General features: G+C 39.1%; 1 protein-coding gene across 4 annotated transcripts in view; it reads right to left on the bottom strand.

The window, feature by feature from the left end:
* Positions 1–1848: 1848 nt before the first annotated feature.
* Positions 1849–14138, bottom strand: part of elfn2b (extracellular leucine-rich repeat and fibronectin type III domain containing 2b) — a 101225-nt gene continuing 88935 nt past the window's right edge. For 3 of the 4 annotated variants that reach the window (XM_082138606.1, XM_082138605.1, XM_082138607.1), the window contains one exon: positions 1849–12753. In XM_082138606.1, coding sequence (XP_081994732.1) covers positions 9780–12485 — 2706 coding nt within the window. In that variant the 5' untranslated portion in view covers positions 12486–12753 and the 3' untranslated portion in view covers positions 1849–9779. The remainder of the gene's footprint in view (positions 12754–14138) is intronic. The other variant, XR_014197753.1, reaches the window with a different exon arrangement.

Here is a 14138-nt window from a genome sequence, read left to right as displayed (position 1 = left end):
GTGGCTTTTTGACTACAGTAGGTCTTTTCAGTTTTTTTTATATTGTCAAATATATGTGTATAAGTTTCAGATATATCAATATAAGTGTATAAGTGGTGATATTATCATTGGCTACATAAATCTACAATGTCATTACATTTTTTGGCTGACCTCAAATCAAGAGGGGCCTTTGGCCCTTTGTACCCTTCATGGTTTCAAAATTCACTTCTTTTTGAAGACTTTTCCACTTTCTTTGTCTTTCTTTTAGCAGGTTTGAGGAGGGATTGTTCACATCTCGAGTCTTCATTAGCAGCATGACTGAAACTCTGTCTCTCCTACCCTGGTCAGGACATTCATATCCACCATGCTGTATCACCCCCTCATCAATCATGCACTCCCACACAACATTTTTAATTGCTTCATAATTTAGTGGGCTTTGTGTGTTGATGACTTAATATACGTTTGAAGGGAAAAGAGTGCAGTTTCTCAGCACAGAGAACAGAAGGAGATGCATTGACTCTTACTGGAGCTCTTTTCTTTCTGGTTGTTAAATGAGGTGCAAGTTTTTGACTTGAACATAAATTACTTTATGCATTTTCTTCTATAAACCTATAGGAAAATGGATGGAGTCTTTTGTGCAGGCTTATGTGATCAAAGACCTCAAGAAAATGTAATACTGCAAAACAATACTGCAAAAAAAAAACAAAAGATGAAATTAAAAGAATAAACAATGAGAAGACAGAGGGGGAAATTAAATAAAACTATATTAAGATTCATGTGCATTCTATTAGCTCAGATCAGTCACCCACTCATTAGATCAGTCACCCACTCATAGATTTCGAGTTTGGCTGCTCAGTGCCCACAGACGCTCTGCAGAGGTAACGCCACAATGGGGTTGTACTAGTGTTTCTTTTTGTTTTGATCTCCTGCTCCCTTCACTGCTTCTTCTTCTTCAGGGCACATATTAGGAGATTAGGAGAGTGAAACTGACTGTTAGTAGTGCTTACCTTAGAAAAGTGGAGAGGATTAAGAGACGTTCCTGTGGTGAGGGAACGTGCAGAGAGACATCTCAACTTTCAGTTTCAAATTACAGTTGATACTGGACTAACTTACAGGTCTATGTTCAGTTAGCACGAGTCTCAAAGGAATCGTTTATGTTTTTGGAATTTCATAACAGTTTGATCACACAAATTCACAAACCATCTGAGAGAAAATGGCAAGAGCTTTCCTTAATTTTTACAAATTTTTGTGTAATTTAGGGTGTAAAGGCTTTCAACTGTCCTCTGGGAAACAGCCGCGTTTACAAGATACAAGCTACAGTATGAGTGAAACGTTTGTGTGTTGGTCACGAAAAGAGATATTCATCAAATAATGATAAGATGATGGAGAAGAGCATTATAACATGGCATATATCCAAACAGGGACCACAAAGTTCACATATTTTCCAATCATTTCTTTAGTGCCATCTGCACGATGAAGATCGGTCCTCCATTATTTGAAAGTATTACCAATTTTATTGGGGTTTCACTGAATTTAGATTAGGCTGCCCTTAGAACATCACATAAAAAAATAACTGAGCTGTTGTATATGTTGGTCAGATAGTCTCTCCTGTTCAAGTGGGAAGCTTTGGCAATGGTGTGAGATGCTCTGTTTGTATTAGGCAGTTCTCGCTTTTTTTTTATATCTGTAAATCAAGTACAGATTTGACACTGATCAAAAGAGTCACTTAGCAGCTTTTTTTGACAACACTCATAGTTCTGGCCAAACAAAAATAACAAGAGACAAGACTTACCAAAGCATTTCAATGATGTATGGCAAGCTTCCACAGTCTTTCGTGTGAATAAAACATGACGCACATGCAGCTTTTTCTTTTTTATTACAAATTTATTGCAAATATAGAAATAGATCTTTTGTACAGAATTTGTGGTGGAGAAGATGTAGGATATAATTACCATCTAAATAAATGTAAGTAAACCATTTCAGAGGCTTTCCCCCCCCCCATCACATCAAAGAAATGGTGTCCTTTTTGAGATCTATTCCGTAGATAGAAAGAGAAGCAAAGAAATATACAACCGATCTGAAGGAAACATTGTTAATGAGGCTCTGAAATCCATTTACAATTCTGTCAAATCCTGCGATTGAAAAACTAAGCTACTTATGATGTCCAATATCAAACTATTATAAAGCTCACAGTTGGAGCTCTTTTGTGTGTCGCCATGGAAAAGCTTTGGTTTCCACTTGCAAATATAATAATAAAATAAATCCTTTTGGTTCAGATCAGAATCTTACACTCAATAAAATGCTGTGTGACTGTATATCGTGTATGTATAGAAAGAACAGAAGAGCCATTGGCAAGAGTTTAGACATGATGAGGTGTTGGTGTTGTGGTTTGGCCTCTCAGCCTTAAATAATCAATGCAGGCCTCTTCATTCAGTCGGTTAAAATAGAGAACGACATCCTCCACAGCCTCCAGAGACAACAGCCTCCCAAACGGACCATCTCTCTAAGTACCTCTTTTTCACTGCCCATGGACTATTTCATGGCTTCTCAGAAACATTGAAACATTCATTCGCTGATGTTTGCTTTATTATTGATTCAATGAGCAGCCGTGCACGGGAGAATGTTTTTCTCCAGCAGAGGCGAGGGGCTACTGCGGGACACCTGCAAGGTTAATGTAGTGGATGTGCCGTATTCTCTCATTTATTGATCTGGGCAGCATTGAGTTCTGCGGAGGATGAATTCACACAGCTAGGATCTCACTTTTCTTTTTCATTGCAGAGAAATAACTATAAGGGATAAAGGTCTTATTTTGGCACTAAACAAGACTGACCAATATATCCTTTTTTTTTTTTTTTTTTTGGCAGTTGTAAAGCAGAATACGAAGCTTTCCCATGGCATTGTTTCAGGCAGGTTTTTTCTTGGTTCAAAACTGTAATAAGAATTCCAGTGACAGCAATGGAAGTAGTTCAGCATCCTCGAGGTGTTAATAAACCTCGGTATCATCCCTCAAAAAGTTCTGACAGTATTTCAATGCCTAATTTTTGCTTTGTTTGCAAAATATATCCACTCAATATACACAACAATATAATTAATTTCTTTGAAAAATACAGAAAATCATGCAAACATAACACTTTGTTTCTTTTCCTGCCACTTTCTATGGTCTCAGATTGAATCAGATCTGGATAACAGGGATCAACGTATTGACCCAGTCCAAAGCTGTACAACATGTTACCCCAAAATCACCCGAAACCTCCCATCCCAAAACATAATTATAACAATTACAACTAGAAATTCAGTGACAAAAAAAAAAAACCCATCTTTGATATTTTTACAAAGTTTGAAATTCACAAATATAGCTATTTTTCTAGTATTTACCCTCCTGCTTTTTTTTGGAACAGGAAATCATATTTGTGAAAGAAGGGCTATTGAGAAGAAATGAAGATGCAAGCTAATAATTGTCATAAAGGTTCCTGAGCCGCATTTTGGGACAGGTGAAGGCTCAAAGATGCTCTTCCGCTCAAGAGCAGACAGACCCGCCAACCGCATGCCAGCATCATGTGAGAGGATTATTATACTGGAGGATTAAAACAAAACAAAATGAAACACAAAAGGCCCTTGTCACCCTTTTGTACATTTTATCCTCAGGTTCAGCAAAACACATTTTTGGAGTGTTTAAATTGAAAAATAATCAAATGAATGACAGTAGACCTGAACACCACCCCCACAAACTCCTTCTGTGTGAATTCTACCTGCTGTACAATGTGCCAAACCAGGCTGTAAAAGTCACATTCGGTGAAACCTCAGCAATGATTTAAACACAATAACAAATTAAGATCTGTATATGTTTCCACAAAATAAGAAAATTCTGTCCATTAGTGCACACACTAATGTTGAAACAGTTTGGACTTCACCCCTGTATTTAAAAATATGTAATTATATATGTAATTAAAACGTTAACTCCCACGAGTAATGGAATTCCCCGCTCACATGTCTAGTCAAATACTATTCTCTTTTTCTCGGTAGGCCCCAATTGTTGAACACTTGCAGTTGCAAGATAATAATGACAAAGTCCAACACTACTGTTGCGTCAGCTGGCAAAACAAACAAAGTCTTAGTACACCTTTAAAAATATGGTTTCATTAAACTTCCATTACATGTTAAACTGCTGTCTGAATATGGGAGTGATGCTCCAGTGATATCTTTATATGTTGGCCTGTAGACGGATAAACGGAGACTACAGAGGGAATGAGTGGAAGATTACAGGGACATCAGGCTGATGGAGTCTGAAGTTAATTGAGAAGTGAGTGATGGAGGGGGATGAAACAGTACCCAGGATTAACTGGTGTGATCCCCCCAGTGCCAATAGCTGGGAAAATCCTATAGCTCCTTTGACATTCCCATTATCTATTAAATGTTTCCCACGATTTCTGAGCGACAGTGTTGTTAAAGGATTGTCTAAAACTCTAAAACTTACAATTCTGTCTAGAATAGAAAAGAATGTGTTCAAAACACATATTAATAGCAACTTACTTTTTTTCTGTAAAAAAAAAAAAAAAAAAAAAAAAAAGTTTTAAAGAATCTTAAAACATCTTTTTCGATAATAACCATGGCTTAGTTATGGCCAATAACCAAACCAAACCAAACCAAAACAAAAACAAAAAACAGCCTGAGGGTGAATATTTTCATTTGGGGATTGAACTATTCCTTACTGAACTAATGAACCAAACACAAACATTTGGATCCGATTCAGTCATGATCTCATATGCAATTCAGACTATCTAATCATCTAGGGTTGTTTCATAGCGCATGCATTAGTCTGTCTTCTTTCACAACATTACAGATTGTGTGACGTTTATTCATTCAAAGCTCCAGCCATTATCAGGTTGATGCAGCTTGTGTATACTTTCTGTTCCTCTCTTTCCTCTCAAAGTACTCCTACACACTTGCTGCATCATCTCCTTTCCTGATTTACTGTCTCCTCCTGATCCTGAGTGTTAAATGTGTTTTCCATAATCATAACGACATTCTCCGACTCACTTTGATGAGCTGATTCAGAGTTAACCCCTCTCTCCAGCACTTGTTTCTTAGAATCTTATTCAAATCTATGCATTTTTATGTTTCTCCATCACAGTATAATATAAAGTATGTCTTTAATTGGGTTATTAAAGCCCATCGGATGGGTTGCATTTTGGAGAAGCACAGCAACTGGCCCTTTTAGTGTGTCTTTTAGTTCTAAACAATCAAATGTATCCATCCTACAGCCTGTTTCTCACAATCCTGCCATGTTTTGCTCATTGCAGTCAAACCATCGGAATTCAGAGAACATATGAGAGACAAGAACAAACAAGCGGAAAATATCAGAGGGAAAACGTGGCAGTGTGGTTCTCTTCTGCGTAAAGAGGGAGAAAACGACTTAAAAGCTTCATAAAAGAGGCACAATTATCCTGACCCCAGAGAATGTCGGACTGATTTTCTCTGGGCTTCTTTTGATTATGAACAAAGACAGGCAACGTCAACAAGGAGGACCTTCAAAGACAGAGAATACGTTAACTGCATGTAGTCGTTTGGACTAGATTTAGTGGTATGAGGGGCAATAATAAGCTTGTCGAACAATATTTGGTCCTTAGTAATTATTAAGTCAATTAAATATGGATTCTGTTCTTGTAAAAATAAGTAATTGCTTTTAAATATGTTCATTACAAATTAAGAACTGCAATACAAATAAGTAATTCAAAGTTACCTTATTGTGTCAGAATAATGGGGATTTATGGTGTGACAGAGCTAGGTAATTGCCTACAAAAGTTTCTCGTTCGTCACTTTCTTGCCATTCCAAGGCCGTAAAAAAGAATGGAGGCTGGAATGAAAATCTTGTTTCAAAGCATTAATCCATATCTTTTTTCTCACTTCAAGCCAATCTCCTTCCATAGTGTCTACCACTAAAAGGAGGCTAAAGAGCTTAGAAGAAGTAAAAACTGCTGTGGAAGAGTAATCCACTTTGCACTCTGTGTAATATTGCTGAAAGCTGACAGTGATTAATGTTTAAGTATTTTCTGCTCTTAGTACAATCAACTTCCTTAAAACAACTATAGTGAAACGGCCTTCAGAAAGAACTAGTAGTGTAAAAAAAAAAAGGCAATTTAAGTAAGACACTATGACACCAAACATCATAAATTATGAAACAGCGTCATATATCCTGTCTTGTGATACTGAATGGTTACAGTGAGTGGAATACAAACAACTGCGTACAGCCCACTAGTATATCACCATTTCATTCAAGAAGACAACAAAAAGAGCTGGTATCAACAGTCAACATGACACATGTTCTTCAGGAACTTCTGAATGATGAATTGATAACACTATCAATACTAGCGCAGAGCAGGAATATAATGACACTTTAGTAAAGGATCCAGAAGAAGAGACAGATACATGCATTATTCAATCCTTCAAAAAAATAATCAGTATCCCGAGAGACGAAACTCTGACCCCAACCATCCACTGATTAATTCGGTGTATGAGGAAAGTGGCTGCAGAATCTTAGCCTATTAGCTCTGTAGTAGGATAGTAAACAAACACAAATTTGGCTGAACTGGGTAATTATCTGTGATATGTCAAGCAAAAATGTAAAGGCCAAGTAAATCAAAGAAAGAAAGAATGTATTATAAACATAGTCTGTGAATAAAGGTCTGATATAAAAATACCTTCACTTGGAATAATTGATTTGCTTGTTTGTCCAGAATGAATGGGAAAACATTCCTTCTTCAACAGTGTTGAAGGAGAATGACCTTGAGCAAGATAACAGCACGAAGAATCACAGTCTTACTCCCCAAGCAGAAAAATAAGAGAGAACAATATTTACACATTTTCTTAAACAATTAATAAATAACAAATCTTACAGATGCCATGCCAATTGTATTATTACTCCCTCTTTTGTTATTCAACCTTGAATTCATAGCAAAAATGGCTGAAAGCATTTGTACAGGAGTGCAAGTCTTTTTTTCTGTCAATGAGGGGAGGCACAATAAAAACCATGTCTAAAACATAAAGCTGGGCATCAGATTTTACTGTTATAAAAAATGAACAGTCATTTTTGATTGATTGTTGATGGTTAGTTCCTTAAGACCAGTCCAAGAGGTTTTAAAATCATGTTCATAAAGTAAGGAAAATGTCACAGTAAGCCTCCGGTACCAGTCCTTTGAGAGTCCATTTCAGTTTCCCAAGAGTGATTTGTCCAGTTAGGGTCCATTCTCTCTAAATGAGCTGTGTGCAATGTCTTCCTTAAGTACACACAGAGCCCTAATAATCCACATATGTTATAGCTGCTGCTGTTCCTCTTTCTGTAAACCATAAAGCATCCTATAAACAACTTTTGTCATGTACCTTGGACTGGATTTTTTTTTAAAGCCCTCGAAGAGAGAGAGAACCAAAGAGACATTGTGCCTGAGTGTTTGTCCAATGTTGGCAGGTATCTATCACATATTTACAATGAAAAACCTTAATCAAGAGATATGGAAAGAAAGATGGTATATATTATGAACATGTATTTATGATGAAATCCCTTTAAATAATGGATATGAAATTATGTAAAGAATATGAACCAAACAAACAAAAATGACTCTTTTGTGATACTAACAAATAATGGACCCTTTTACTGAAGGCACAAAAACACCTGATGCAGAATAAAGAGGGTTGAATGGAGAGGTTTGCTAATGCTAACACTCACCCTCATTTGAAATGTTTGCATTCCATTTAAATCTAATTTATCTCATTATTTCTAAAATACATATCTCCACAAATGCGTTTTATCAATAATAATGTCAAATTAAGTGCCGTTACAAAGTGCTCAGATCTCAGGTCAGAGAGAGGAATAGTTTACCTTTTGAAAAATGTTCTCACGCTCATGTTGTTACAAACCCATGTGCCAATCATTTTTTTCTGAATTGTTACATTTCTTTTGCGCTTTTCCATTATAACGAATGAGAATTGCAGAATTTGTCACATCCTGTGCTCTGCAGAAGACAGAAAATCATATAGTTTTGGAATGACGAGTAAATGATGACAGAATTTGGGTGAACTAACCCTTTAAGCCATGCATTGGGACGGTTATAGTCATACTTCATTGATTAAACACCATTAATTTTATTTCAGTTGCCTGTTAGATGTCTCACCTGCCATTTCATAGTAAACACATGTATATTTTCCCACAGTGCAACTAATCAAATTTTTGGGTTTATTGGTCCCTGAAACTGTAAGCTGACTGTGGTTGCTGTGAGAGAGAGAGTGAGGGCGAGAGCGAGAGAGAGAGAGAGAGAGAGAGAGAGAGAGAGAGAGAGAGAGAGAGAGAGAGAGAGAGAGAGAGAGAGAGAGAGAGATCTTTTAATCAAATTGGAGGTCTTGGCTGCTCACCCTCGCAGACTTAAGGATATAGCCCTGGTTAATTGCTAATTAGTTAGTGTAATCCAAATGGGAATTAATAAAATAATCGCTGACAGAGGTGTTGAAGTTAATATTATTTGTCCTTTTTTCAATAAATACCATTAATAATGTATTATCCTATGAGATCTATATTTGAGATTAAGTGCTTTTGGGAGAGGAGTTTTATTATCACTGTTGAAACCCAAGGTCAGTAAATGATAACAAGAACATAAAACATCTATTAATTTAAAAGATTTTTATTTTATTTTAATTTAATTAAATCTTGCTCCTTTTTTCGGTCTTCCTTTCAAAGTCAGCATAATAATTTCCCCCAATAAACAAATGAATAAATAAACAAAAAAGAGCCTGGAGAAACATGCCATATAAAGTGTCAGTTTAAAAGTGCCATACCAGGGTATAGGTCACTTTGCCTGTTGAATTACTCGGCTGTCAGCAACAGGCTTTCAAAAGCCAATTAATGGACTAAACAAATTGACCTCAGGGCAGAAGAACAGAATACATAAACCTTTGCTGCCAACAGACACTTTATGCTCTTGCTTTGATACAAGTGACAAGGTAACCTCTGATAAGGAAATGCTATTAATAATTCATCAGAGATGAGAGATGTACAGAACTATGTCTCTTTAATCTCCAACACAGATCTATGCATTTTCCACAAACCCTGGTAAATCTATTTTCTCTTGCACCCCTTGCACTATTTATGCCATCCTGTTCAGCACAGCAGTACAGCTCAGCAGCTGTCAAACACGGCTGACTATTCCAAGGTTCCCCCGGGAGATTCTTCTGTTTCATTTTTATCTTTTTCTTTCCTCTATTCCTTTATTTTTCACATGAGGAGTGCTATTGAAATGTAAATGTGGTTGCAGTCTCTGTAATATGGAAGAGGGAAACTGCTTTTGACAGGTTTGTAGAAAATCAGCACATTTTATCCTCCTAAAACACACATTCCCACCTAACAAATTAATGCGATGACCAATAATTTGATAATTTGGGAGTACAAACAGAGATTCTCTCTCAGGCTTAATAAGGACTCTAGTTAAGGTTACACTATTGATATGAACGATGAATACACAGAGTATTTCAATTACTGACAAATGATAAGCCCACTGGACCTTTTTCACTGAGAACAACAATGCTCCAAATGATATCTCTGAATGTTATCTTATGTATGTATTGTATTCTCATGCTCTTTTTACTCTTTCTGGCTCACTGTACAAAAACATTTAAACAGCTTGTCCTCAAACCCTGACAAACTTGGCTCTGTTTTACAAACTGCAGCCATAACCCAACTTGCTCACTAGAGTTGCTCTTCTGGTTTATCAGGCAGTAAAAGAGACCTGTACTGTGTATCCACACAGTCCAATAGATTACAGCTTTTGCTGTGCTGACACACCCTTCCAGTAGTCAAGGATGTCATGCAAGTCCTCCCCCTTGGCAAACTGGACCTTTTTACGCAAGGCGTTTCCAGCTGTTACGTAACACGACTCCTCACGTGGACCCTTTCTGTGGGGACGGAAGCGCTCCCAGATGCGCAAGGTGTTCTCAGTGGAGTACTCTGGACTCGAGGAGTAGCCAGAGTAATTGTGGTGACGTGGAGAGAGCTGAGAGTAGGAAGCAGCGTCTCTCTTGGTGCGTGACAGAGGCTTGAGAAAAGAGACCCTTTGGGCCGGGGAGTCATGAGAGCCCTCGTAGTATAGGGCAGGGACTGAGTGACGATGCTCTGCACAGTGGTAGTCTTGGTGCACCTCCAGGTGTTGCTGAAGGCCCATCCCATCTACAGTACCACCGTCAATGCTACAGCCACCTCCTCCACCACTACCTACTAAAGGGAGCCTCTCCTGGGGCTCACCACACCCCAACGGGCTGCCCTTGTCTGAATAATGGCAGGGATCTGGGCTGCGGGGTTCCGGAACATCTAGGCTGTAAACACGACCCCCTTTTCCACTGGAAGGGCGGCAGTGCCTCTTGGAAGAGGAGACGATGACAGCAGCATCTGCACTCATCTGTCTTTGAATAGGCCTCACTGCAGTAGCTGGGGGTGGTGGACGATATGGTGGGGACACAAAGCCACCACCTGTGATCCCAGGCCTCTCAGACAGAGGAGCAGAGAAGGGAAGAGGAGGTGGGGGAGGGATTTTTGGGGAAGGCAGGACTTGGCATGTATCACTGATACTAGAAGAGATGGGAATCAGTCCTCTGGTCAGGGAGGAGGTAGAGGTAGGTGGGGGTGAGGTGGGACCACTTGCTGTGGTGGAAACAGAAGAAGCTGCAATAGAGTCCAGCTTGAGGGCATCAATACAGTTGTTAATTATCTGGTTGACCTTGTCAACTTCCATCGCAATGGTTGAAATCTCGGACGCTGATCCCCGGCCATCATCATCTGAATCATCACCCAAGTCACTTCCATCATCCCCCCTGAGGTCTTCCTCCCGAACACCATGCATCACAGCTCCATCTCTCCCCCTTTCATCTCCTCCAATAGAGGTCCTAATATCCATATAGTTTCCCTTACTGGCCATGGCCTCAGAGAAAGCAGTTGCCATCTTCTCTACTTGAGGGATGGAGGAAAGACGTGAGGAACTAGTGTTGGCAGAACCATGGCCAAGCATGGCAGAGCTGGACGAGGAGGACATGGGTAGTTTGCCATGGTGATGCTGATGGTGACTCTGCTCGTGGAGTTTCTGGACAGCTGCGGGGTCATTTGCAACTGCTGCTGCCACCTCTGGTCCATATCGCATTTCCAGAATGGTTTTCTTCACACAGATGGATTTTTCTTTCTCTTCATTTCTGCGACGTCTTCGTAAGCAGTAATAGACAAACCCAAGGACAATGAGCATTCCAAAGAGACAGCCAACAATGGTCATGATGTAGTGGGTGGTCGTGGAGGGTGGAGGCATCAAGTCATCTGGATTTGGCGCTCGGGTAGAAAAGTATAAACAAGTGTGGTTGTAGCGCTGAGAGTTGCGTATAGATGCCACACAGAAGGTATAGTTGGTGTTTGCTTTGAGCTTGTTAAGGGTGATCATTTCCTTTTTTTTCTTCAAGTTCATCACATCTGACACAAAGCTCTGATTGTACTGCACCAGGATGTACATTTTGCTGTATGGCTTTGGAATCTGGATCAGAAGGGATGCAGAGGAAAGAGACACATGTTGTAGTTTGATGCTGGGACTAAATGCATTGTCAGATGAGGAGGAAGTTGTGGGCTGATGGTATGGTCCAATGTGCTCAAACATTTCAGGTCCCGCACCCGAAGAATCAGGATCAGGTGGCAGAGATGTAATCACATGAATCAGCACCCCATCCCGGCATACAGAGGAAAGGATGTTGCGAGCACTCCGTCCATGCCCGGCAACAGGACTCAGCAACGGATAGCCAAACAACTCCCGTGGGGTCTCGCACTGAAGTCGATCATAGGTGTGTGTGACATTGTTGAAGGCCTCTAACCAGATGAGGAAACTGTAGAGCTCACATCCGCAGTGGAAAGGGTTTCCTGCAAGCTCACATCCCATGAGCCTGCCCAACCCAGTGAAAGTGGATGGGTCCAGCCGGGCAAGCTTGTTTGATGACAGATCCAGGTTGCTGAGGCTGGGGCACTCCCAGAAAGCATTAGTGGCAATGACTTCTATGAGATTATGCTGCAAGAAAAGACATTGCATCCGTCCCAAACCTCGTAACATGCCTTCTGTCAGGTTGGTTAACTTGTTATATCCAAGTTGCAGGACCTGTAAATTTGCTTGGCTGGCAAAAGCACCATCTTCGATGTACGAGATCTCATTTTTGGTGAGGTTGAGGTCGGTCAGGTTGGTAAAGCGACTCAAGGAAGTGAAAAAAATAGCTTTGATCTTGTTCTCATTAAGCCGCAAGTCATGTACTGTATTGTTGATATGCTGTGGGATTGTTTCGTATGGTGGCTGGTTCTGGCTGCAGATAGCCAACCACACATAACCTTTATCCCCCTCGATCAGCCAGCAGTCACCTCTGACCAATGCTGGTGGGCATAAGAGAAGGAAAAAGGGAAGGAAGAGGAGAGTGGTACAGGAAGGAGAGAGGGCAGTCAACAAACTCTTCATGATTGGAGTGGAGAGGAAGGGGTGTTTTAAAAAATAAAGGGAAACAAGGTTGAATTCTTCTATAAGTTTGTTATTGAGAGTACAGAAAATATCTTTCACATTTGCAAAAAAAGGATCTCCTTTTGGGCTGTCAAAGCTGTTGGCTTGTCATGGTTTCTAACAGAGTCCCCATATTTGCTCATATCCGGTATAGCTGAGTTAGTGCCTGATACATTTTCAAAATTGATCTTTAGTTGAAGGACAGCTGCTGGAGTCTTCACTGATGAATCTGTCAAATGAAACAAAGACAATACATATGAGCTTAATTTAACAGGAAAATATCAAGGTTTCTCAAAATGTAAAAAGAAAAACAATTGATTACACACAACGATATGCACAAATATTTTATTTAATTTTATGTAAAATATAAAACAAAAATATAAAATTTCACAGATTATACAAACACAGATTTTTTTTTAAACAAAATTTTAATTATCACAGTATTATAACAAGCAATTTATAAAATATAACTAAAATTTGAATAGAACACATGTGGTTATTAGTCACTAAAAAACTGATTATGTAGCCACTACAAACATATGAGTCATAAAACACTACACAATAACATTCCCTAATGAATTCTGCATAATAATGGAAGCCAAATCTATGTATGCCTTAAATCAAACATTTAATTGGTCCATATTTTCATGGCTGCCAATGATGAGATGGCACACGAGCTGGTACAAGCAGGCATAAATGCATGAATTTGTGAATGTGCATAGTGGTTGCTGTAAACTCCTGTATAAAATCAGGGGGGAAAAAAACTAAATTAAACCAGGAAAACCCACTGCAATTTGGACTATTTCCAAACAAATCATTCATTAGCTGCAAGAACAAATAGGGCCCTACCCTTGGATTTCATTGTCTTAATCATTAAAATGGTAGCAAATGAGCCATATACTGGCTTTCCAGAATAGGGATCATTTATCTCACCCTGCCACCTGTCTTTCAGGCCTCCATATTGACAGCGAGGGGGGACTGTGATATGACAAACATCATTAATCAACAAGCCATACAAGGTTTCCTGTTTCTGAACAGCATTCCAGGGCCACTGTATGCCAGAGAGGAAAATATCTATAGAAATGGAGGATTAAAAGGCTTTTGCATTGTGCCAGGCGCCATCCTCCTCTGAACACAATGGGAAATGGAACATATTTTAAAGCTGCACAGACTCAGATCTGCTGCTCAATCCAGATGAGTCTTAGCTTTTATTCTTATGTTCTAGCCTTGAGCACCATCAGTAAACACTCAAGAGACAGTTACAAGAATATGTGATTTAATTCTGGGAATTATAACAAAACAACAATCGGACAAAACAACAATCTACAGTGAAATCTAGGTTGTAAAAAAGTTTGCACCAAGTCCTGTAACCATGCTATCACCACTATGAAGACCAAGGTTGTTAAACCAGTCTTTGACACAGATAAAGTTCCCTCTTTTTTCTCCGACTTCTTGCTCTCTCTGTATTTCCTCTTTGTCTTTGCACCCACTGTTTCCCATCATTCTGTTGTATTTATTTTCAGTCTCTCAATTAATCATATAAAAGCTTATTTTGAATTAAAATATTTGCCAATCTAGAATGAAACGTGCCTTGAGAGTTATTAGAGATGCTAC

The sequence above is a fragment of the Leuciscus leuciscus genome (genome assembly GCF_965113295.1).
Source record: "Leuciscus leuciscus genome assembly, chromosome: 1".
NCBI lineage: Eukaryota > Metazoa > Chordata > Actinopteri > Cypriniformes > Leuciscidae > Leuciscus > Leuciscus leuciscus.
This window is presented reverse-complemented; position numbering and strand designations above follow the sequence as displayed.